Source organism: Protopterus annectens, chromosome 1.part0, assembly GCF_019279795.1.
Source record: "Protopterus annectens isolate FY-2018-M chromosome 1.part0, PAN1.0, whole genome shotgun sequence".
Taxonomy (NCBI): Eukaryota; Metazoa; Chordata; order Ceratodontiformes; family Protopteridae; genus Protopterus; species Protopterus annectens.
In genome coordinates, this window is record NC_056725.1 from 971139092 (window position 1) to 971164357 (window position 25266).

The window sequence follows — 25266 nt, forward strand, 5'->3', positions numbered from 1 at the left end:
TGTTTTGCTCTGAATGTAATGGAACTGTTGCAGCTATTACATGTAAATCCTGCATGATTTGGGGACCACACTGATCAATTGTTTGACTTAACCAGATGGTGTGTATATCACAGCTTTTGGAACTCAAAAAGGACAGTCTAAAAAAGAATAGTAACTATATAAAAATTCAAATAACTTTTTTTTAATTAAAAAAGAGCTTTATTGTTACTGTTGTGTTATCTGCCACACAACTGGCTACAAAATATACAATATTTCACTAGCAGGTACCTTTCTGACATCTGTAAATCTGACAAAAATACAAAGAAAGTAATTATTGTGTCACTTTTTTTAACAAATTTTAACATTTAAATGCAATAAGATAACAGGGTAGAGTGAGCTGAAGAGCTGTACAGTATGAAAATGTTTATAAAATGGTGATTTTCACTTTGTATACACCTTTTATTGATTTCTAAAATACAAAAATGCAAAATATGTAAGTTTCCACATTAAAACAATTGAACCATTTTACAGCCAAAGATGAAAATGCCACAGCATCATCGTGGCAGTTGACATAAAATTGTTTAGAAAATGAGTGGTATTTTAAACAGAGATATCTGACAATTATTTTGTAAATGGCCAGATCGATAAGAACATGTTTTGTGACAAATAAATGCAGACAGGTGGTCTAAGACAATTGTTCTATGGTTTTATATCAGTAGTACAGATTTACAGTCAAGAAATTTTGAATAGACAGAAGTTTAAGCTCCTGTGGGCTTCTCGACCCCTGATACTTCCTGCTAAATAAATACTCTGAGCCTAAAATGACTCAAAGACAAGGCAAATGTTTGGTTTTGCATAAAAACAAGCATGTGCCTTTTCACCTTTTTATTGTGTCTTCAAAATAACCAAATAGATTCACAACATTGTGTTTCAAAATGACTTAGCACCTGTGTGCCATTTAATTGGCCTTATCTCATGTATAATTTCAAAACAGAAGAAAAAAAGTAATATGTCCATGCAGCTGTGAACATTACACAGAAAGAAATATTTTCACTTATATCAAACTTTGCTTTTTGGCAACATTTCATGCTGCATAAATACAATGCAAATCAATCGATCATGAAATAGCTCACTTATCTAATACAGTTGCCTGGGATCTCCTGTAACAAATACATGTTTTCACAACTGTTGAGGTCGACACGTTACAGAGATATGTACAATGTAAATAAATCATTTCAAAAATGCTGATTTGGTTACAAAAGCAGAATAACAATATTTAAAGTAAAGTGGCATTGCTATAGGTCACCAAGTTCTGATATACTGAGTGTCGTTACAAACTGACAAAGATCAAAATGCTGATGATGGTTTTCTACTGGAAAGTACTGCCAGTATGGTATCTAAATGTGCACCAGCAACTATTCCTTTGTTTTAGGAGAAAAAAAACTACAAGAAAAGCCTAGCCAAGCTAGAGTTTTCACTGTGCAATGCCTTAAGCCTCTTGTAATAGAGGTCCAGGGGATATATGCAAATGACTCCTTAAGGACATCAAGTGTTTCAACTATATAGCTTCTGAATATCCATGACTTTTTAATTTTCTTTTTAAGTCTTTGTGGACACATTCAGGCCAATAAAGTCAAAGCCAACTAGCTGTGGACATGCCTATTTCAGCCTTCTTGTTCTCCCTTCTTCATGTTTGTGTGACTGCAGACTTGATATATAAGGCAGAGGATACAGAGGATTTGCTAGCCCACATTGGGGAATCAGGAGGGCAAACAATTTGTTTTCAGGCATTTGTTTTCAGATTTGTAATTTCTCAGATTTTTAATCATTTGGGTGGAACCATCAGGAGTGGCCTTAGGTCAACTGGTGCCCTAGGTAAAAGGGCACCACAGTACCCCCCCATCATACCACCCAGTGCCCCCATCCTGGTCTACCTACACCAAATAAATACTGGAAAAGTATACTACTAAAGTGGTGCCCTAGGGGGCTGCCTAGTTGGCCTATGCCTAAGGCAGGCTATGGGAACCATTTAAATTACAGTGCCTGTTAGCAACCACAGTAAAAAAGAAAGCACACGCAAACAAAGAAGTAAATACAATGATGCAGAATGAGCTCACTTTAAACTGGCATTAAAAATGACCAATTGTTTCAACATTCTTTCAGAAAAGTCACTAATGGGAAAGATCATTAGCGAAAGAAACAATAAAAAACCTGAAGGCTTAAGAAGTCGAAAAATATTGAACATTCTATGCACTAAACAGAATAAAGTGGCACTGCAATTACCATGGAATTATATAACGTGTGTCTTGTAAGAATGATATGACCATCTCAAGATTCACGTTCAAGATCTTCGTTATTACTGCAAACCTCACAGAATTTGATGTCATGGCAAACATTGTTGTATTACCCATTATTTTCTATTTAATACAAGGGTAGTGCTTCATATCTCTCAAATTCTCTGCTCAAAAATTCTGGAAAAAATAAAAATAAAAAATAATGGCGTGATAAGGGCCCAAAGGCATGGACAATTTTTATATAGTGCCCCAAGACAGCAACAGGTTTTGCATCAACATGCATTTTCCGAGTATTATTAGGTATGAAACATTAATGTCTGGCATTACTGACTGCCAGTAATTCTCTGTAAATTACCAGAAAATCAAAAGTTTACAGGGACAGGGAAAAGTTATGAGGCAAAATCAGGGGTGTTCTGCGAAATCGAAGAAGACTGAGAGGCATGGGTACTTGTTATATGACAAAAATCACATAGTCTCAGACCTGTTGTACTGCCGTGCAGTGGAGTTAAGTACATTGGAATAGTTTGCAGAAAAGCAAACACTACTCTAGAAAGCTAGCACTTTCATCACTGATTTAAAAAAAAACAACAGCTTAATAAACTAGCATTTGCCCATAATATATCTATACAAAGAAAAAAGGAAGAACATTTACACAAAAGTGCCTGCTGTAATATAAAAAGTATAATTTTCTCATTCTCCTGCATTTTTAAAAGCATACATAAAATCAAGAAATTATGTGTGCTCTAAGAATAATAATACACGGTGTATGCATTTACCAGGAAAATAAATTTCTTTAGGATTATGTGAATATTTATGTCCTCTCAATATTTATATCTGAGGTCATAGTTATTTAACATCGGTTTTGGAAGCACAGTTTTCTGATAAACATTGTTAATACTAGCCAAAGGCATAGCTGGAAATTTCTGTTCTGTACTTAAAACTTTTATGACTGTCACCTCACTCTTCCAACATTTTAAAAGGTGTACACATTTTGAAAGTTTTGCCCCAAAGCTCTTCATAAAATATATATATATATATATATATACATATATATATATATATATATATATATATATATATATATATATATATATATATATATATACATATATATATATATATATATATATATATATATATATACATATATACATATATATATATATATGTATATATATATATATATATATATATGTATATATATATATATATATATATATATATATATATATATATATAGATATATATACACCATTTTTAGCTGTAGTCCTCTGCAAAAAAAATGTCGTGTTAGAGAAGCTATTGAGGAGCATGCTGTGTAGCGATCTGTATTGCAGACAGTTTAAGCAAGTTACATTTCTTATGAGCTCTGACATAAGCCATAATGTGTCTGAGACATGACAAGGAAAGAAAGGCAGAGCACCGAGTTGGAGTATGCTTATTAGGCCTGCATTCAATCCTGAGCTGAAGCTATTATACTCATCTGTATGGTGTTGGTGTGTGGCTGTGTGCATGTATTATTATATACTCTTTATACACGACTGTTATCGTGTAGCTTACCTATTTTTCTGTCATCTCCTGTTCTTCCGTAACTTACAAGACTATTTTATGTTGCAGTTCTAAATTAATGTATAAATGAAAACATAACTGCAGAACAAAGAGGGAGAAATCGACACTTGCCCTACTAAAGTTCCTACTCTTCTGTAATTGAAATGTGTTTCTGGATTGTTAGACTCGATTGGTCATTAAATGTATAGCTAGTTATATACATGTGTCTTCTACAAATAGGCAAGTAAGAAGGCAAATACACGCACAGACTGCATAAAGACTACGGAGTTAGGTAAATAACCTCCACATTTTTTTTAACTCTGGCATTTGCCAAACTCTGTATGCTATTCCGCCCAGATCTACGCAAATGGGATTTTTGTGAAAAGCATCTAATTTAGGTTAACATATGTAGCAATCGCCTGTCTTGAGTATGCTCCATGATCAGCCGATGCAGAATGCATAACATACTGCACTTGCTGCTAACAAACGTAGGTGCTCTTTTAGTGGCATGCACATTTCATTGTGAGCTGGTTTCAGTTTTTTACTGTGGTTTTGGTGCTATAATGCACTAAAAGACTTGTCCTTAACTAGTTTTTATTTATGTTGCATTTATGAGAAATACACAGACACGCACGACTGTTGGCAACAGAATTATCTTTATGAGGTTGTAGAATACATTTGCTTCTATGAGTTTTTCGTTATCTAGTTTGTAATTTTATAACCTAGAGCCTACAAGCAAACGCTGTTCATAGTTTCATAGGTTCATACTAGGCTATCTGCCCTGGGGCAATTATAAGCCTAGCCCGATTCTGTATGGCTTACGCCACCCCCTTGATTTGAGTATACTGTGCCCATTTGAGTTAAATCATACGAGAATTGTGGAAGATATTACGATTAGTTATAGTCATGACAACCTACTTATGGAGATTCTAATTATTGTGGATAGTTTTAAGAAATTAACATACTTGATATTTTATAGGTTGAGAACTGTTCTTAAATCAATAGAAAACCAAAGTGACTATGTCCACAGTAGAGAACGAGAGAGAGTGAGATTGAGACGGCTCACCGAAGTGTATGCAATTCATCCAATAGTTCGACACACCACTTGTAATAAATAGCATTGTTCCTTTAACAGCACTATAGGGAAACAGACAACATATATACTTTCCCGGGGGCCATGTCTGCGTAGCAATCAAAAATAGAGAAGTGACATTCCAAGGAAAAAATATTTACAGTTTGGTGCGATCTTCAAGGTGAAAAAGACTTTTCCTCCCGCAAAACAGTCAGTTTGGTGGTACTTCTCACCAGACCTGCACATAAAATGAGAGTCAATCAGGTTCACATGGGAATCTGTCTCTGTCAATGCATGCACACATTTTGTACTCATTTTCAAAATAAAGGCGCTGTCGTTCACTTTAAGCACATAAACAGCACATTAATGGACTGAAAAAGCCACTAGTAGTCTATGCTGCGTTCGGGATATTTGTTAATTCCTGCCAACGTGTAATAGAAAGGGAAACCCGCCATAAGGGCAGTTTAGACCACTTAAATAGACTTCTCTGAGATAAAAAAATGAAACACTACAGCTGCTACCAAGTTTCACAAATGTTCCTCAGTTTGATTTAAACTTTTTGCTTTGACCCTTTTAAAATATTGATATTTGTAACAGATCATGTTACTTTGTATAACTCTCAACTGTCCAAATGTTCGCAGAACGTCCAGATTTTTGTCATATATTTTGGTCTGTTCTTCATGAAAATCGTGGTTTTCAGGCAATTCCTTGAGAACTGGTCACTGAATAATGACATACATTTGAGTTTCATACTCCGTTACCTTAGGCAAATGTATGATAATGCAAACCATGTTATTCTGTAAACTTTCTAAGTTTATAAGAGCAATATTAATAAATTGTCCCTATTTTAGGGGTCCCCTCCCGTTATTTTTGGCTTTGCGCAGATTGTATGTTTGTAATGCATTGTATTATGCTACTTTTCCCCACGACATTTTTCCCCACAGAAGTGCATCGATAAACATCGTCATTTTGAAATCTGCTTTGCGAGATAATGCCTGTGATTTGTGGTGCATGCCACTGGATTTTATAAAACGTGCTTCCTAATGTGAGAAGGAAGCGGTGAGAGTTGTGGAAATGGCCGCGCGTTCGCTCCCATTTTATCCATTTGCAAAGGTATGCACAAACAACAACACCAGCATCTGACAGCAGCTAAGTAGCAGCACATATTCACTCGGTTCAGCTAATGGCCAATGGCGCTGGAGCGCGTCACAACACAGTCGCCTGCCTGCCTGAGTCCTGGCGCTGTCCGCATTCCACGGTGCTGAAACCAGCTGTATTTCAGATTTCAACATTAACTCATCTCTTGCAGCCGAAGGAATACAGGAGACAAAACAATAGTAAGATTAAGTGAAGGCTATCATGGAGGAGGAGCTGAAATGCCCAGTGTGCGGCTCCTTCTTCAGAGATCCGATCATCCTGCCGTGTTCCCATAACGTATGCCTGGCCTGTGCTAGGACCATCATAGTGCAGACCCCTGATGGAGAGTCACTCCCCCATGCTCGCTCGTTTGGGGCCACCGAGTATGACTGCTTGGAAGTTGATAAGATGAGTCTTTATAGCGAGGCAGATAGCGGCTACGGTTCTTACACTCCCAGCCTTAAATCGCCCAATGGAGTTCGGGTTTTGCCTCCAGCTCCTAGCCACCGCAATGCCTCCATCACCTGTCCACAGTGCCACCGTAGCGTAACTCTGGAGGAGAGGGGTCTCCGCGGATTTCCTCGCAACCGGCTCTTAGAAGCCATCGTGTACCGCTACCAACAGGCCCGGGCAGCGTCAGCAAAGTGCCAGCTTTGTGACCGCAATCCGGCGGAGGCCACCGTCATGTGTGAACAGTGTGATGTGATGTATTGCTCTCCGTGTCAAAAAAAGTGTCATCCATCCAGAGGCCCTTTGGCCAAACATCGCCTGCTGCCGCCGAGTCAGGCACCGAGCAGCAAACAGTCGGCTGCTCGTAAGATTTCCACCTGTGCAGAGCATGAACTGGAGAATTACAGCATGTACTGTGTTGACTGCAAAACGCCTGTGTGTTATCAATGTCTCCAGGATGGGAAACACAGCAAACATGAAGTGAAAGCCCTGGGTGCAATGTGGAAACAACATAAGGTAATATCAGGGACGTGGGATATGTTATATACATGCAGGTTTTTACAGGAAACAGCTACTGCACATGCCCACTTTTATTTAATCTGTGTGTCATCGTTGCCACTCTACTTGAATGAATAGCTGTAGTGCTACTTTAATACGATTCACTTTCTTATTGCTGAAATGTTTGACACTAAAATGTCAAAGAATGACGTCATTCACGGCAGGCTGTGCCAAAGACAGAAGTCACCCCCTTCCCAAAACGCCGAAAGGCCATATATACTTCAAATAAAGTCTGTCAATACACGAGTTTTTATTCAATATAGTTTTATTTCATTTCTGCTACATAGCAGTAGTATAGCTCATGCTGCCTCTCGTTATCAGTATTACAGTCAAGGTTGGGGGTGGGGTGTTCCTGCTAAGTTTGCTATTGTGAAAAAAAAAATGTTTGTCTGTTTGCCTGTTTATTGTTTTTTCCTGAATCTACACTTTTTCATAAATCTGTGATTGGTGCCTTCTGAAGTTACTCCTGTCATATTCAACTATAAATGATTAAGTTCTTTTCAAATAGAAAGTTACAGGTGAGTTTGCATGAACAATCTTACAGTTGCCACTGGAATCAGTGGGGCTCTTTTATATTTTAGGTCCTACTGCAGTATTAGACCTTGTATCCCCTGATTACTGTTGTGTATGCTACCTGAGTGGTATCAGAGTGTGTTCTAATTTGGTGACTTCCAATATTTGTTTTATTGTCAAAAATCTTAAAAGGGTCTATTTATCTTTAGGGCTGAACATTTTTTTTTATAGAAAATGAGTTGCATGCTTAACAATAAGGGCATTATTGATCTCCTCAAATAATACTATGTTTTACTTTCCTTGCATTAGAATTTCCACAGAGCAAACATTAGGACACCATTAGGAAGTTGTAATAGGCAAACAAGCCTTATGTTTTCAGGAAGCCAGAGCTGTGCCTTGGTTTATCTTATGATACAGCAGGCAAAGAGCAACCTATTTTTAGAAGGTTTCCTTCTGACAGGTCCTGCAAATACAAAGCATTGGCTAGGGATGGCATTGATGTATAGTTTTAATTCATTATAGTTTCAATAAGTTCTAACACATGAAAGGCTGTGAAGTTTCAATCCATGTGTATGAAGAGGTTATAACCACATAGGTCACAGTTTTGTAATTGTTGTTAAGGATCTGATGACTGCATTATAAATCTGTTGCTTTTTGGACATCCTTGCTGCTCCCCTGGGCCACTGCATACCTTCACTCTTACTTTGGGACCATGAGTTTTCTTGGAGCAGAATCAGTAGGGTCAACACTTTGCTCTATAAATATGTTTTATGCCCTGGTATATTAGATCAGATATATGCATGCTCACTTCCATACATGATTTTGTGACATGACTTCCATGTGTGTTTGGTCTGCTGGCTGTGTGCTACTTTTCATGTTTGCCCTAAAGAGAGGTTCCATGGATACAATAATGCAGTATGTAAAAATCAGTATTAAAATAATGCTACAGTAATACAGTGCACTGATAGGAGGGATGGGTGATAACCCTCATCGCAGATCATAGAGGATAAGACACCAGTCTGATCATATGTGCCTTAGCTTATAGCATATATTAGCTGTTGATGTTTCATCCAGCATATTCAATAAGCACTGCTCATATTTATTTACTCGTTTACTCATTCATTAATATGCTTGTCTCTTTATTTATTTATATTTGTTTACCCGGGTTGTGCTATGATCAATACTGACTAATTTAAGGCTCAGCGATAGTGAAATACTGAACATTTCACAAACAAAAAGTCAGAAATTGAAGCAGCAACCTAAAAGCTAAGATTGGTTACATAGAAAAGCAATGTATGTAAATTATAGTAAACAAGCAGAGTGGAATGTACAATGTTTACAATGGTTTCTAAAGTGGGCTAACCTTCAGTAATTTTGTGGGAGAAGAAAAGAAGTGGAAAAGAAACATTTAAACAAAAGTGTAAATATTTAAACAAAATCAGACTAATCTTCAAGTATACCCATGTATTCTATAAAATTTACACAATAGAGGTGTTTATTAGATGCAATGGCTATGTTTACTCTTGCTCAGGAGTCATGTATTGCCTCATTCATGCAACTCAGAAGGATATCGGTCATTCAGGAGTAAGCTCCACATCTGATTCCTCAAGCCCTCATTTACATATGTCCCATATATCAAATGGCACCAAATGGCTAAGTGCCATGTACCAGCTACAGTAGTTAACAGGTAGCTGGCACTTTATTCCTTCAGAGTATGTGGTCCATGAACACACCATGGCTTCTACTGTAGTATGTACAAGCTATTCATTTCCCCCTATCCCTCAGTTATTCCTGTCCCCAGCTAGTCTTCTACAAGTTTTTAAATCGTTTTGTTGTAATGCAAGTCACTGTCTTTATGCATTTATTTAGTTAGAGTTTGTTCTGGGCAGCAAGTGAGAAATACTTAAGTCACTTTCTTAAAATGTTAGTTGTGGGTCTAAGGTAACTGAAACCCCCTGAGCCACATTGCTTGCCTTTTTTGCTTAGCTATGGCTAAGATCTACTAATGAGCATTGTCCTGCAGCAGTAATATGTTTGATTACTTCAGACTTACCTTTTAAACTGTACGAATCTGAGCAGATCCAGTTTATGACAGAAAAGCATTAATCTAGAGGGCTTTCCTGATTAGAATGAGTGAAAAAATAATAACTAACTCTGGTTGCAGTTCCTTAACGATCACTTCTAGAAATTATTCTCCTGACTGTGGGGTTTCTCAACTGTTGTTCTAAATGTTTACTGCTACCTAGAAGGAGGCCTAACCTTTCAGCTGCTCGCTCTGCAGAGCTTAATGTGTAGCTGGAGTCTGTCCAGTGAGGGATGCCAGTGGCTACACTGGTACCTGCCAAATATGGTTCCTCATGCTCTGGTGAATCCCATCAGGAGCCAGAGATTTAACAGTTTTCCCATTCTTCACGCTGTTTCATGACTAATCTCCTGTAATCCTCCTTCCTTTTCTCTGTTTGTTCTTTGCAGCATGCCTTAACTGAGTCTCACACATTCATTCGCCTAGAACTCTAAACAGCAGTATCTGTTTGTTGTGTCTACAACTGCTCCTTTTCCCTATTTACTAATCTTACCTGCTGTTGTAATTCTTATAAGCAAGTATAGTCCTTGACATGTTCTAATATTTCTAGTTTTCTAGTCCACTGTCAATGCAACAATTGTATATCTGTTCAGCTTTACTTACACCTATTTCACTGTAACTTTCTTTTAGTCTCCTTATCTGTTTCTCACTTCTCTGCACTTATTTAATATCTCTCTAGTACTGAAGGTACTGCCATATTATAATCATAACTATGTCCCAGTGAACGGTGAATCACTACACAAAATAAACAGTACAGAAGTGCTAAGGGATTGTGACTGAAAGGAAAACGTTGTGGAATATAATAAACTGTTTACATCGAATACCTTAGCTATATTTTCCAGATCATCCAGTCAAATTATTAGCTTTGATTTCTTCAGTTAGTATTTATAGTATTAGACTGCTCATATATTTGATGAAACAGTGTGTAATAGAAAGGAAAATAAGTGGCAGCACAATTAATCCAGCTTTCCCAAAGGCCCCGTAGAATTTGCAGAATTCTGAATGACAAGCAGAAACACAAAACTGAGCAAATGGAATGTATATGTGTGCATGTGTACGTTTGTGTGTGTGTGTGTGTGTGTGTGAATACATTTGTGCATATTAGTGTGTATGTTTGTGTGCATGCGAGTATGAATATAGCTATCACATGCACATATACATTTTTGGGTATTAGTACATACATATGTATGTATGAATACATACTGTATATATGTGTACATATAGATACTGAGCGAAAGTCAATACATTGAAAGGTAACTGATTAATCGGGTTTATATTATAACATCGAAGTAGTAAAACGTCGAATATTATAATATTGAACCCAAAACAGCGAACACTGAAAATAGCGAAGCTGCAGAACATCGAATTCTTTCCTAGGGAAAGAATTCAGTGGGCTGTTTCTGCCGCTTCGCTATTTTCTCCACTGTGGTGCGAAGATTATGGACCGGGTTAAGATAAGTGTGTGAACGGACCAGGTTAAGGTGAGTGTGGGAATGGGATAGTTAGGGACCTTAAGGTTAGGGACCGAGTAAGGTGAGTGTGTGATTGTTAGGGGCCTTAGGGTTAGGGACTGAGTAAGGTGAGTGTGCGATAGTTAGGGACCTTAGGGTTAGGGAGCGGGTAAGATGTGTGTGCAATAGTTAGGGGTCTTAGGGTTAGGAAGTGGGTAAGGTGAGTGTGCGATAGTTAAGGACCTTAGGGTTAGGGAGCGGGTAAGGTGAGTGTGCGATAATTACGGACTTTCGGTTTAGGGAGCGGGTAAGGTGAGTGTGCGATAGTTACGGACCTTAGGGTTTGGGTTAAGGTAAGTGGATAGATAGTAGTGTAAGTATGGTTTATTGTAGGGTTAGAAGTAGGATTTTAAGTGTATATGTATGGATTACATTTTTTGGTGTGCTTGTGTTGTGTGTGTGTTTCTTGGAACAGCAAATTTTTTCCCTGGGAAAAAAATTGCTGTTCTGAGCTTTCGATTATATCACATTTCGACATTCCAAGTCCGAGCTTATGGTGTTCGATATTTTGGGATTTCGATTATGTGATATACACCCGATTAATCACAATTGGTCAGACAGCTACCTATCAAAAATAGAAAAAAAAAGTATTGCTTTTGCAGGGGCAAGCTCCACCTGCACCCCACAGCCCCTGTTAATTATATATACCAACTCTGAGATCGCACTACAGTAGGGAAAGGGTAAATTCCCTGATCCCCAGTGCACTGCAGTCTCAAACAGCAAAAGGATGGCACATTCAGGCAACTAAGTTTTGATCAGCTAAACCAGCTTTTTTTTCACCATTTGACAAGATGTCTATCAACAACTTGTATGTAAATCATATATTACATGGATGCATGTGAACATGCGTATATATGCATACACACACACACATATATATATTTATATATATGTGGTTATATACACTCAAGCACAGATGTGTGTGTGTGTGTGTGTGTGTATATATATATATATATATATATATATATATATATATATATATATATATGTATATACATGCATATGCATACACTCAGACACATTATATATGTGTGTATAGATGTGTGTGTGTGTGTGTGTGTGTGTGTGTGTATATATATATATATATATATATACATATACATACATATATATATATATATATATATACATATACATACATATATATATACATATACATACATATATATATATATATATATATATATATATATATATACACACACACACACACACACACACACACACACACACACACACATATACACACATATATGTGTCTGAGTGTATGTATATATATATATATATATATATATATATATATATATATATATATATATACACATATATATATAAATATGGGTCTACCTCTAAATTTCAAAGTTTCAAAACATCAAATTTCTTATGTTTGAGACCATAAGATCGAAGTTTTGAAACTTTTAACCATTTAAATGGCAATCGCTGTACAGTGCGGAATGGTATATTTATCATTTTCCTCACTGTACGATCTCAGAGTTAGTATATTTAATTAGCGGGGGGGGGTGCAGGGGGGGTTGCCTCCCTGCAAAAACATAAAAAAAAATTTTTTTTTATTTAAATTTCACAGTTTCAAAACTTTGATCTTATGGTCTCGACTATAAGAAAGTCGACATGAACCTCAAAATTTAGATGTAGACCCATATATATATATATATATATATATATATATATATATATATATATATATATATATATATATATATATATATATATATATATATATATATATATATACATAAAGGTTTACTATCATAATTTCGAAGTTGAGATGTTCGAAGATGACAATCCGAAACTGAGATGTTCAAATGGTTATCTGCTTGAACATCACAATGTTCGAAATGTTTATATTAGCGAATGCACTGTGCATTTGCTAATATAAAGTCAAAGAAAAGTACAGAGATCGCGATACAGTGGGGTTTGGGAAATTCATCCCATACCTCACTGTAGTGTGATCTTGGAGTTGGAATATATAGTTAGCAGGGGGTGTGGGGGGTGCAGGGGAGCTTGTCCCCCTGCAAAGCAGTTAATTTGTAAGGTAGGGCTAGAGTAAGCTAGACTAGGTAGGTCCGTTGTTCAATGTAAATGTCGAATCTGCTAAAATCGTTCATGCAGATTCGACATTTGAATCTACTTAGTATGCTGAATTTTGGCATTGTGAGTTGGCATTCAAAACAAATTTGTTTTGAATGTCAACGTTTTGATAGTAAACCATATATATATATTTATATATATATATATATATATATATATATATATATATATATATATATATATATATATGGGTCTACTTCACATGGTCGACAGGCCATATGATCGACATCCATTTGGTCGACAGTTCATTTGGTCGACAAGCATGTTATGTGGGGGGCTGTGCCCCCCACCCCCCCTAACTGTATATATATCAACTCCAGGGTCGCACAACATTGGGGAGGGGGGCAAATCTGCTTGTCGACCAAATGAACTGTTGACCAAATGAATGTCGATCATATGGCCTGTCGACCATCTCAGGTAGACCCATATATATATATATATATATATATATATATATATATATATATATATATAGTTTCACTTCAGAATCTCGAACTAATGAGATATTGAATTTCAGTAGCTCAAGACTGAAGTGTTGAAAATACACTTGCGAGAAAGTGTAGAATCCCGAATGTGGAAATGTCGAATCTGCAGTTGTGGAGCCGTGTACTGGGATTCCCCATGTTCATGATGTGCGGTGTGGTATGTGGATGTAGCTAGAAATTCAGGTAAGAGATGTTTTATGAGGGGTTTTGCCTAGGGATTTTAGTGTGTGTGTGAGTGTGTTTGGAGTTTTGAGGTGTGGGTTAGGGTAGGTAGGTAAGATTGTGGGTGTGTAAGTGTTGAGTGGTGGTATTTATACGTGTGTGTTGTGTGTTTGTGCAAGGGGAGTGTAGAATGTGTAGTGGTGGTTTTTGTGTGTTTGTATTTTTAGTGCGACCTCGGAGTTAGTATATATAAGTTGCTGGGGTGTGGGGGGGGTGCAGGGGGCTTGCCCCCTGCTTATATGCAGGGTCCACGCTTGTGTGTATCTTTTATTGTGTTTGTGTGTGTTTTCATAGCTGGCTTTAGGCACCAGCAAACCCTGCGGTCACTGGGGGCCCCCTGTTCCCTGGGGGCCCCCAACCACAACAAGTTATCTTATCCTGATGTTTTGTAACATGTCTGTCAAACCAAAAAAAAAAAAATAGTACAGCATTCTTGTATACTTAATAAACCACATGGGTAATATCTCTTATTTATATCCCCTTTAAAATTCAAAGATATTTCTGGTTGCATTAACAGTGTTTTGTCAACTAACAGGCATCAGAATTCCATTAAATATTTTACCACTTACATAGTGCCCCTGGCTTAGTTAAATCTAGCTGTTGGACATTTTCTCCACTAAAACTAACTACATAGACAGCTTTAGGTCCCTGCTATACCCGTGGCTGCAGCCCCCCCCCCCAATCATACTTGACTGTGTGGGGGCCCCACAAAAGCTGCTGCTGATTGGGGAAAATGAGGAAGAAATAATTTGTTAATTTACTAATTATGCTCTTTAACCTGAACAGGGCTGTGATATGACCCTGTTAGGATGAAGCTGATAATGAACATGACCAAGGTAAGCACTAGAGGGATCAGCAGCCCAGAGTGACTTATCTTGGTGCAAACTTTGGATTTTAAGACGAGCTGATCATCAGGGATGGTTTTCTCTTTCAGGGAGTTTTATAAATACAAGCAGAACACCAGATACTATAACTCTCAATTTCTTTGCTTAAGAATTCAGTGCAATCCCAGAAATAATAAAGGCTCAGAATCAGGACTACATTTTAAATATTACTGTAATTCACTTAAAAAGTTAATAGAATAACACCTTTTGCATCAACGTGTATTTTTGGACAATAAGTATAAAACTCAGATGTCTGGATTGATTGACTGTTTGTAATCCTGAATGATTTACCAGCAAATCAAACCTTTTACAAAGGAGAAAGCAGAAGTATGAACAAAATCAGGGAAGGTGTGTGACATCTGGGACAGTGACAGGTATGCATTGCAATCAGGGACAGTGACAGTATGCATTACAATCAGGGACAGTGACAGGTATGCATTACAATCAGGGACAGTGACAGGTATGCATTACAGTCAGGGACAGTGACAGTATGCATTACAATCAGGGACAGTGACAGGTATGCATTACAATCAGGGACAGTGACAGGTATATATTACAATCAGGGACATTGACAGTATGCAGTACAATCAGGGACAGTGACAGGTATGCATTACAATCAGGGACAGTGACAGGTATGCATTACAATCAGGGACAGTGACAGGTATGCAGTACAATCAGGGACAGTGACAGGTATGCATTACAATCAGGGGCAGTGACAGGTATGCATTACAATCAGGGACAGTGACAGGTATGCATTACAATCAGGGACATTGACAGTATGCAGTACAATCAGGGACAGTGACAGGTATGCATTACAATCAGGGACAGTGACAGGTATGCATTACAATCAGGGACATTGACAGTATGCAGTACAATCAGGGACAGTGACAGGTATGCATTACAATCAGGGACAGTGACAGGTATGCATTACAATCACGGACAGTGACAGGTATGCATTACAATCACGGACAGTGACAGGTATGCATTACAATCAGGGACAGTGACGCATTACTGCTCAATGAGGGAAATAAGTGACTTACCTCTGCTGCTGTTTGATGACTGCTAAACAGCAGTCACTGATCTGGTGTGGCAGAATCAGTGTTGCACAATGTATTGCTGTTTGCTGAAGTAAGTACAAAACTAGTACCGCTATGGCTTATGTTTGTGTATGTCTATGTGGGTATGTAAAAAATATCACTGATTTGTATATGTGCACACACCCAATAATGCCAGGACACAGACATTATTCTTCTGGGTATCAGTAAAAAAATGCACATAATAAGTAATTATATTTCAAAAGTAAGACAAAATATATCACAGAACATTCAGATACTTAGATCTTCTTGGAGTCTGGTGGCCCCCACTCACCAGACTGTATAAATGGATACTGGGGGCTCCCTTAATCATCTTTGACTCTGTGGGGACCCCCACAAAAGCTGTTTCTGGTTGAAGAAAAATCAGAAGGAAAAAAATGTATCAATTTTCTGATTGAGTGTTTAACCTGAACAGTGCTGAGATATCACCATTTTAGGATAAAACTGATAACAGCCTTTGGTTTCAACCAAACCCATTCTAAAACCAGCCCTGCTCAAATGTGTGTGTACAGAAAGCTGCTGTAGGTTATAGGGGGCTGGGGATTTCTTGGTTATTACAACTTTAATTTTCGTCACAGTCAAACCTTAGAGGTGTGCACATGAAGTCATTATAGCTTATGATTGAGCTGAGGACAGTGTGGTCATTGTTTATTTACTTTTCTCACAGACCTCAGAAGTGTAAAAAGAAGGTTACTATAGGTTGTGTAGGGGTGGTGTACTGTCTAGGACCAATAATTTACAATATATTACTGAAATCATTTTCACAATCCCACATCAGGCACATATACATGGCGCTGACTTTGAGGGTTGGGGTGAGGAAGCATGCTATGTATATTAGCAGTCGCTTGAAATAAATGACTAAGGCAATTTAAAGAAAAAAATAAGACTTTAATGCTTTTCTTTTTCGTGATTTTTCTTACACTCTTGTAGAGCTTCCCTGTCACTCTTACAGGTACTCGTCTGTCACAAATCACTCCTGACACTCTTCTCCACCCACTCCATCCTGCCTGTACTCTCTTCTTCACCTCTCTTCCGCACTCACCATTACTCTGAACTGTTGATCCCAAGTATTTAAACTCATCCACCTTCGCCACCTCTACTCCTTGCATCCTCACCATTCCTTTGTCCTCCCTCTCATTCACACACATATATTCTGTCTTAGTCCTGCTGATCTTCATTCCTCTTCTCTCTAGAGCATATCTCCACCTCTCCAGGGTCTCCCCCACCTGTTCCCTACTCTCACTACAGATCACAATGTCATCTGCAAACATCATAGTCCACAGGGACTCCTGTCTGATCTCGTCTGTCAACCTGTCCATCACCATTGCAAATAAGAAAGGGCTCAGAGCTGATCCTTGAACTAATCCCACCTCCACCTTAAATGCATCCGTCACTCCCACTACAGACCTCACCACTCTCACACTACCCTCTTACATATCCTGTACCACTCTTACATACGTGATGCAAAAAAAGACGGTAAGCTCACCGTCACTGTTATGTTGAAGAAAGTAGCTGCTGGCTCACTCGAATAAGGGGTCAAACGAAGATCTTCTTATTAAGTAAATGTAGAGTTTAATAAACACCAACCACAAGAAAAACGTACACTTTTACAATATTTGTTCTTACATACTTCTCTGACACTCCCGACTTCCTCATACCACAACTCCTCTCTAGGCACCCTGTCATATGCTTTCTCTAAGTCTACAAAAACACAATTCAACTCCTTCTGACCTTCTCTGTACTTCTCCAACATTCTCAGAGCAAACATAGTGCTCTTTTCCGGCATGAAACCATACTGCTGATCATTAATCATCACGTCCCTTTTTAACCTAGCTTCCACTACTCTTTCCCATAACTTCATGCTGTGACTGATCAATTTAATCCCTCTGTAGTTACTACTGCTCTGCGCATCACCCTTATTCTTAAAAATCGGTACCAAAACACTTTTTCTCCATTCCTCAGGCATCCTCTCACTTTCTACATATATATATATATATATATATATATATATATATATATATATATATATATATATAGATATGGATCTACGGATGATCAAAGTTTTAAAACTTTAAATTTCATATGAAACTTCGAACGCCTGAAAGAAAAACAAAAAACGTTTCCTGGACGTTTTTGCCCTCCTGCACCCCCCACACCCCCTGCTATTTAACTATACCAACTTTGAGATCGCACTTCAGCGAGGAAAAGGGAAACTTTCCCATTCTGTGCTGTATGGAGATCTCTGCTCAGAACCTTTGAAGTTTTAAAACTTCAATCATATGGTCTCGGCCATATGAAATTTGAAGTTTTAAAACTTCGATCATCTGAAGGGAACCCATATATACATGTGGTCTGTGTTTGTGTGTGTGTGTGTGTGTGTGTGTGTGTGTGTGTGTGTGTGTGTGTGTGTGTGTGTGTGTGTGTAGTCAGATTTTTTTTGTACTACAGGTGGCATGATTTGTTGGGTGTGTACTAGGTAATTTCTACTGAATTGAAGATTGTAGTTCATGGTCAGTGCTATATGTATACCATTGTTTTATATTCCTATCATTTCAATAGACTTCAGTTTGATAAGAAGCCCTGAGTTTACAGCACCAATCAATATAAGTCTAATAAAGATTGAAAAAGTAGTGCCTAAACTGGCAATCTGCTTCTGACTTTTAGGCCCTTCACCAGCACCATTTGTGTGCATATTCAGCCATTCGCGCGCACACACACACACACACACACACACACACACACACACACACACACCATTATTACTGACACACATGGATATGTGGACATACACATAGAAACACACACACACACACACACACACACACACACACACATACACACACACAGACACAAAAACACACATTCAAATAGTTTTTACTGACACACGTACATATGGACACACACAAACATCTTGCATACACAGAGGCACACACAGAGCATTGTTTACTTGTATGTGTCTATGTAGAATAATGATTAATAAACTGATTTTTTCTGAAGATGTAACTTTGCTGTCTCGATTCTGTTACATGAGGCAACGTCCATTAGTACGAGTATTAAAACCACATGTGTGAGGTAAGACATTGGAAGTCCATTAGTCTGCTGTTGTGAGTAATGGAGAAACCCTGGAGATTTGTTAAGTAGTACTTAGAAAGTCTGGCAGAGTTACAGTTCATGCTCTGAATATACTTAACTCCAGAGACATCACACATCATCACCACTGATGGTTCGGTGTTATAGTATGGTTGATGGCAAAACCGCTAGTCTTTGCACCTGGTTCCTGTTACTATTAACGGTAACACACAAAAAGTGGCAATGCAATCAAGGAGGTCCTTTCCTTTTTCTCTGCTTTTATTTATGGATATTTTGACTATAAATCCTACTTTTATTTGTTAGGCTACTGAACTGTTTGTGGAACTCATGAGAAGTGCAGAAGCAGTAGACAAACTGAGAAGTTACATCATATAAGATTATTTTCTATAAACTCATTACAGTTTAAAAAACTATTAGCAGAATACAGATAAGATAGCACAGTCTCTGTTAATAACTATTGTGCTGTGTCTGACTGAGACTTCTGTATTATCTGTTTGTGTCTCTCTCCAACTTTGTGATTAATTCTGTGAAGATTTCATTGAGATGTTTTTAACCAGTAAGCAAAGTGGTTTGGCACAAAGGTACTTGAATGGGGGAAATGGGATTCTGCTGTTAATTTTTCATTTCTTGGTCAGCTTCCTGTTTCACACTGGAAATGACATGTCAGGACAACACAGTAGCATAATCATTATTGTTGACGCCTCACAGCACTTGGTTGTCCAGCAGCTTACATGACTTATGAGCAATATCTGTATGACCTTCCTGGATATGCGTATTTGTTTGCCTGGTGCTTCAATTTCCTTCCACATTCCAAAGACATGCACAGGCAAAGAGATTATTTTCCAGTTTGTGTGTAGCTTTGTGTACCTTGTGTATGTGTGTGTGTTTGTGAGTGTGTGTATATATATGCATCCTGTGACAGACTGGTGTCCTTTCTAGAATTAGTTTCTCTCCCTTGTGCCTACTGAGTACCAATACAGGCTTTGGATTTCCCTGCCCTTAAACTGGATAAAGCAGATAATGACAATGAATGAATGAGTTTCATGTTAGATTAAACAAAGGCTTGTGGTACTCATACCTCTCAACTGTCCATAGTTTCACAAAATGTCCAGATTTTTGTCCTCATATTTTTGGTCTGTTCCTCATAAAATCTGACTTTTTTTGGGCATATCACTGAGGACTGAAAAATTTTAATTTAATTTAATGACAGTTCAGTTTCAGACTACATAGCCTTCAGAAAATATCTACTAAGGCAAAGTCTGTTATTCTAGGAACTAGCTCAGTTTACAGGAACAATATTTATTTATTTATTTAATTTATTTATTTTACAGTTTGTTTACCGGGATAGTCCATTGGGCCAAGAAGAGCCCGTTTTCAATGGAGTCCCGGGGAGAAAAGCTCTATGAACAACAATATAATATGAAGACAATGCATTTACATTTATGAAATACTATTGAAGAACGATGGTAGTATACAATATGACAAAAAATGCAGGATTGCAATGAATATACAGTCAAAAAAGCAAAAGGTAAAATTACACACACACACACACACACACACACACACACACACACACACACACACACACACACACACAGACTCACACCCACATACACATATAAATAAGTCAATTAAAATAAGAAAAATCCATTGGTGCATATTCCTGTTAGAGTTGTTATAATGTGAAATAACACAGGGTTGCCATTACAGTTTTACGTGAAATCTTAGCAGAGTTAAAGTAGGATGGGGGATAAGGGGTGTTAATTGTTGAATGTAAGAAGGGTGGGACAATAAGAGAAAAAGTAGAGCAAGAGTAGGAGTAAATGAGAAACATGAAGATGGTCGTAGTCAGAGAAGCTCAGTATGATGGAGAGAAGAGAGAAGTAAAGGAGTGTGAGAAATGGGGAAAAAGAGGTGAGTTATGTGGGATGAGAGCAGGAACATTCCCAGAAGGTTTTGAGATGGGAATGAAGCACAGTCTTAAAGGTAGAGTGGTTGTGTGTAGTATGAATAAGAGGTGGCAGGGAGTTCCAGAGGCGAGCTAGGGAAAAGGATAGTAGGTGTTTGCCTGGAGGATGAGCAGGCTTGTGCAGTTCAAGCAAATTCTGGTTACTGGATCTTAGAAGTCTTTTGGGTAGGTGCATTTTAAAAGAGGAGGCAAGGGAGGGGCAGATGAAGGGATTAAAGATGAGTTTATGGCCATGAGTAAGTTGAATGTATTTAAGATAGTTTGGAAGTTCGAGCCAATTTAGTTTGTGTAGGGATTGCAGTGGTGGGAGGAGGATTTATAACCAGTAGCAAATTTAGAAATTTTGTTATAACAGGAGGATAGCTTTGTTTTTAGAGAAGATTGGTGGTTGGTAAGAAGTGGGGCACCATATAGGAGAGAAGGAATGAGGAAGGTGTTAGAGAGTGCAAGTTTAGTAGTGGGAGTGATATAGCGGTTATGGTGGTAGAACATGCCTAGTTTCTGGTGGGTTTTCTTTATATCGGTTAGTAGGTGGGTATCATATTTTAACTGTTCATCAGTAAGGACTCCTAGAAGCTTTGCATGGGATGCTACCTCGAGAGAGGTGTTGTTTTGACTAGTAATGGAGAATGAGTTATTGTCTATAATGGTACTTTTTGAAGGGGAAAAATAACATCATTTTAGTTTTTGATGCCTTGAGTGATAGGTGGTTGTCTATCATCCAATAACTTGTCCATATTTTAGGACCTTTGTTCCCACATTTCTTCTGGCTTTGTCCAGATTTCTTGTGCTAAGAGTTTGAAAGGTATGATGGTAATGACCTGAATAAACACTAGCAAGATATTTATGCAGTGATTCACAAAAAGACTTTTAGCACATGAAATCAGATGGAAAAGGTGCTCAGCATGAAGAAAGCAGCATAAAAGAAGAGTCGTCAGTCAAACCATGGAAGAGTAATACATGAAATCATTTTGTATTAAATAGTGCTCCTAAATGACCACTGCTGGAGTTTGTTACTGGATCTAATCCTTAGTTTAGTCTTTCTTTAAGTGAAAGTGCAGAGGAGCTGAAGGAAAACCATGCCACTGCATGCAACACAAACAGCAGTAAGGGGTATATGTATGTGTTGCAGGGTTGATGGAATGATTAGGTAGCTTTGACTTTATGTGAAATGTAGTGTAATTTACTGGAGAAATAAAACCTAGAGAAGAAATATGTGGGATTTGAAATGGCTTAAAGCACTATAAAAAGTGGGAAAAGCTGGATAACTATAGAATAGACATAGGAAGAATTAAGACAAGTGTGTACTAAACTGTTATTTCTCCTGTATGCAGAGCTGATAGAGTGCTGTCATAAGTTCAGTGTACTATGCTGGATACAGAATCTCTGCATGGAAACATACTGGAAACAGTGCAGACGGAGGGTGGGGGGTGAGCAGTGGTTGATGTGCACACTCTCTAGGAAAGAGAGGTTTAACAGAGCTTGCAAGCACCTTTTAGAAAAGAAAGAGTTGTGTCAGCACGAACGAGCATCACTTGAGAAGCATCACTCTGACAGATGCACAGAATAACTGTCTTGTGCTAACCAATGCATCAGAAAATGATAAAATTGTCTGAAAATTTGAGAATGCACTGGACCAGTATATACATTCTTGTGGGATGTTTACAGGAGGTGGTGTTCGTTACCTACAATTGTTAATGGAATAGTTGGAAGATGTACAATGGTGTTGGTTAAATCACTCTAATCAGTCAATAGCAGTCATTTTGTGAAATGAAGTCTATTATGTACCCCATGAAAAAGGTATCACAACTGGAAATGACTTTAAAAGTAATGACATTTATTGTAGATGGAAAAAAAACAAATTATCTTGAGGAAATTAGCTTTTCAAAACCATTCTATCTGCATGCTCATCTGTATGGATTTGAATATAACTGTCTTATTGATTTTTTTATCTCTTGAGCTGAAATGTTATTAATTGTATTAGGTATTACTCTTGTATTGTTGTCTGATTGTGAGGCTCGATTATATTTTGGTTACATTTAACTACAGCTTTTAGATTAGCTCTAGATTCTTTAACAATGTAAGAGTATATAATTCTCTTTAATCATTCATACCTTGATGTAAATGTTCTAAGGTTATGTATTCAGTGGCAGCAGATAAGTTTAAAGCAAGGGGAGGGGGTGCTGCAGGAAACAAATGAATGGGCAGGAATAACTGGTCTGGGGCTTGGCTATATTACAGTATGGTCAGCTTTGAGCATGATTCCAGTTTTATATAACTGGTCATATGCTACTGTAAAAGCTGAAAAATCTTCAAACCATAGTCTTCCTCTTTAGAATACATGCCTGAGTGAGTTTTGAAAAATAATTCAGACATATGGAGTGGATGAAAACATTTATCTACAATACCATAAAACTCTAACATGTCTATACACAAGAAACGGCCCCAATTGCAAAAAAAATAAAAAATAAATACTTGCATGAGAACACGTGATATAAGCACGCCTATTGTAGTATCACAGAAGTGTATGATAGGGATTATTTTATGTCAGTCATTAATGTAAAAGTCTATATGCAAATGTAGTCTTTAAGGATGAAAAAGGTGACCTCTGAACAGTACACCATAACTGAAAATGTTTTATTCAGTGATGGTAAGCTAAGGTTAATGTCAAAAAATGATCTATTGTAAACTAAAATTCATATCAGATGTCCTTATGGCCTTAAATCTGGATACAGATAAAGCATTCAGCAGGCTGAAATGGGAGTTTTTATTATTTATTTCCCCTTAAGTTTTGCAATGATAATACAAGATAAATATGAGGAGAGACTCCAGCTACACATTAAGCTCTGAGGAGCTAGCAGCTGAAAGATTAGGCCTCCTTGTAGGCAGGAGTAAACATTTAGAACAGCAGTTGAGAAACCCCACAGTCAAGAGAATATTTTCAATGCCTGTGTGAATGCAGGCCGTTACATATTTGCAGTTATTAAGATCAAAGTGAGCAGTACACAGCAATACATACTATCCCTGCTTCTGTTTACATTGGAAGCAGAAAATGGAGAACTTGTTGTGCAGTTAATTTGTGGCAAGATTATAATATCTGTATTCAGTATTTGGTGCATACATATTTATATTAGACCTGTTTGGTCTAGAAAGTAGATTATATTAACAAAGATAAGGCAAATTCTACAAGAATTTTTCAGAGGCCTCTTTTAAAACCAATGGCAAAAAAGCCTAAGGCTCTTACAGTAGTCTTTTTCCTAATAAAAAAGGTTAAAGAACACTTTCCAGGTAGCTTGCCTAAGATTTCACAATGAAAAAAAAAGCTAACCAAACTAAGAGAAAATGGATATAACATAGCACCATATTTCTCAATGGTCTAACATCTGACTTCATTTTGAAAGATACTGTGGATATTTAAGGCATGTTTGTTTCTAAAATGTTTATATCCATTGTGGCATACATGAACCCATCCAGCCTTAAAAACTGTTATAAAATGAAAGTAACAGATTACATTTTCAGAACTCAGAGCACCTGTTATTCTTTTTTCTTCTTCTTCTTTCAGCTTTTCCCAGTTAAGGGTCGCCACAGCGGATCATCTGTCCGCTCATGAATGGCAGTGGAGTTTTACGGTGTTGAGTTACCAGCCCGGCGCCCAACCTTTCACAGAAGGCACACACACGCACACACTCACACCTAGGGCCAATTTAGTGTGTCCAATCCACCAACTGCATGTCTTTGGGATGTGGGAGGAAACCGGAGCACCTGGAGGAAACCCACACGACCACAGGGAGGACATGCAGATTCCGCACAAAAGGCACCCCAGCCAAGAATCGAACTGGAGAACCTCTTGCTGTGAGGCGGCAACGCTAACCGCTGCACCATTGTGGCCGCCCTCAGAGCACCTGTTATGCAGAACTAAAATCCTGCCTGGAAGCAAGATGAGGGTAACATGCAGACGCCAGCTTAGAACTCTGTCTTTGGACCTCTTAAACACCTTTACTCCTTGAATAATAATTTTTTCTGAATGGGTAACAAGTACACAGCTGTGAGATACCAAACAAGTGAGGCTGCCGGAGTCTCACTCCCAAGTCAGGATTCTTAGAGATGCACTGCACACCCGATTAAGTTGTACACAGCTTACTGGTGATATGCTGCAGTGTAAAAAGCAGATGGGAATACACAAACAGCAGCAGTCTGTGCAGCTGATTACTGTAGCTAGCTGTGCCTGTGCTTTGATGTCAAAATTGTAAGATGGAACATACTGCAAA

At 37.9% G+C, this 25266-nt stretch overlaps 1 protein-coding gene across 2 annotated transcripts in view; it reads left to right on the plus strand.

The window, feature by feature from the left end:
* The first annotated feature begins 3744 nt into the window (after window positions 1-3744).
* Window positions 3745-25266, plus strand: part of TRIM67 (tripartite motif containing 67) — a 965652-nt gene continuing 944130 nt past the window's right edge. For both annotated transcript variants that reach the window (XM_044064611.1, XM_044064621.1), the window contains exon 1: window positions 3745-6996. In XM_044064611.1, the coding sequence (XP_043920546.1) occupies window positions 6253-6996 (744 nt within the window). In that variant the 5' untranslated portion in view covers window positions 3745-6252. The remainder of the gene's footprint in view (window positions 6997-25266) is intronic.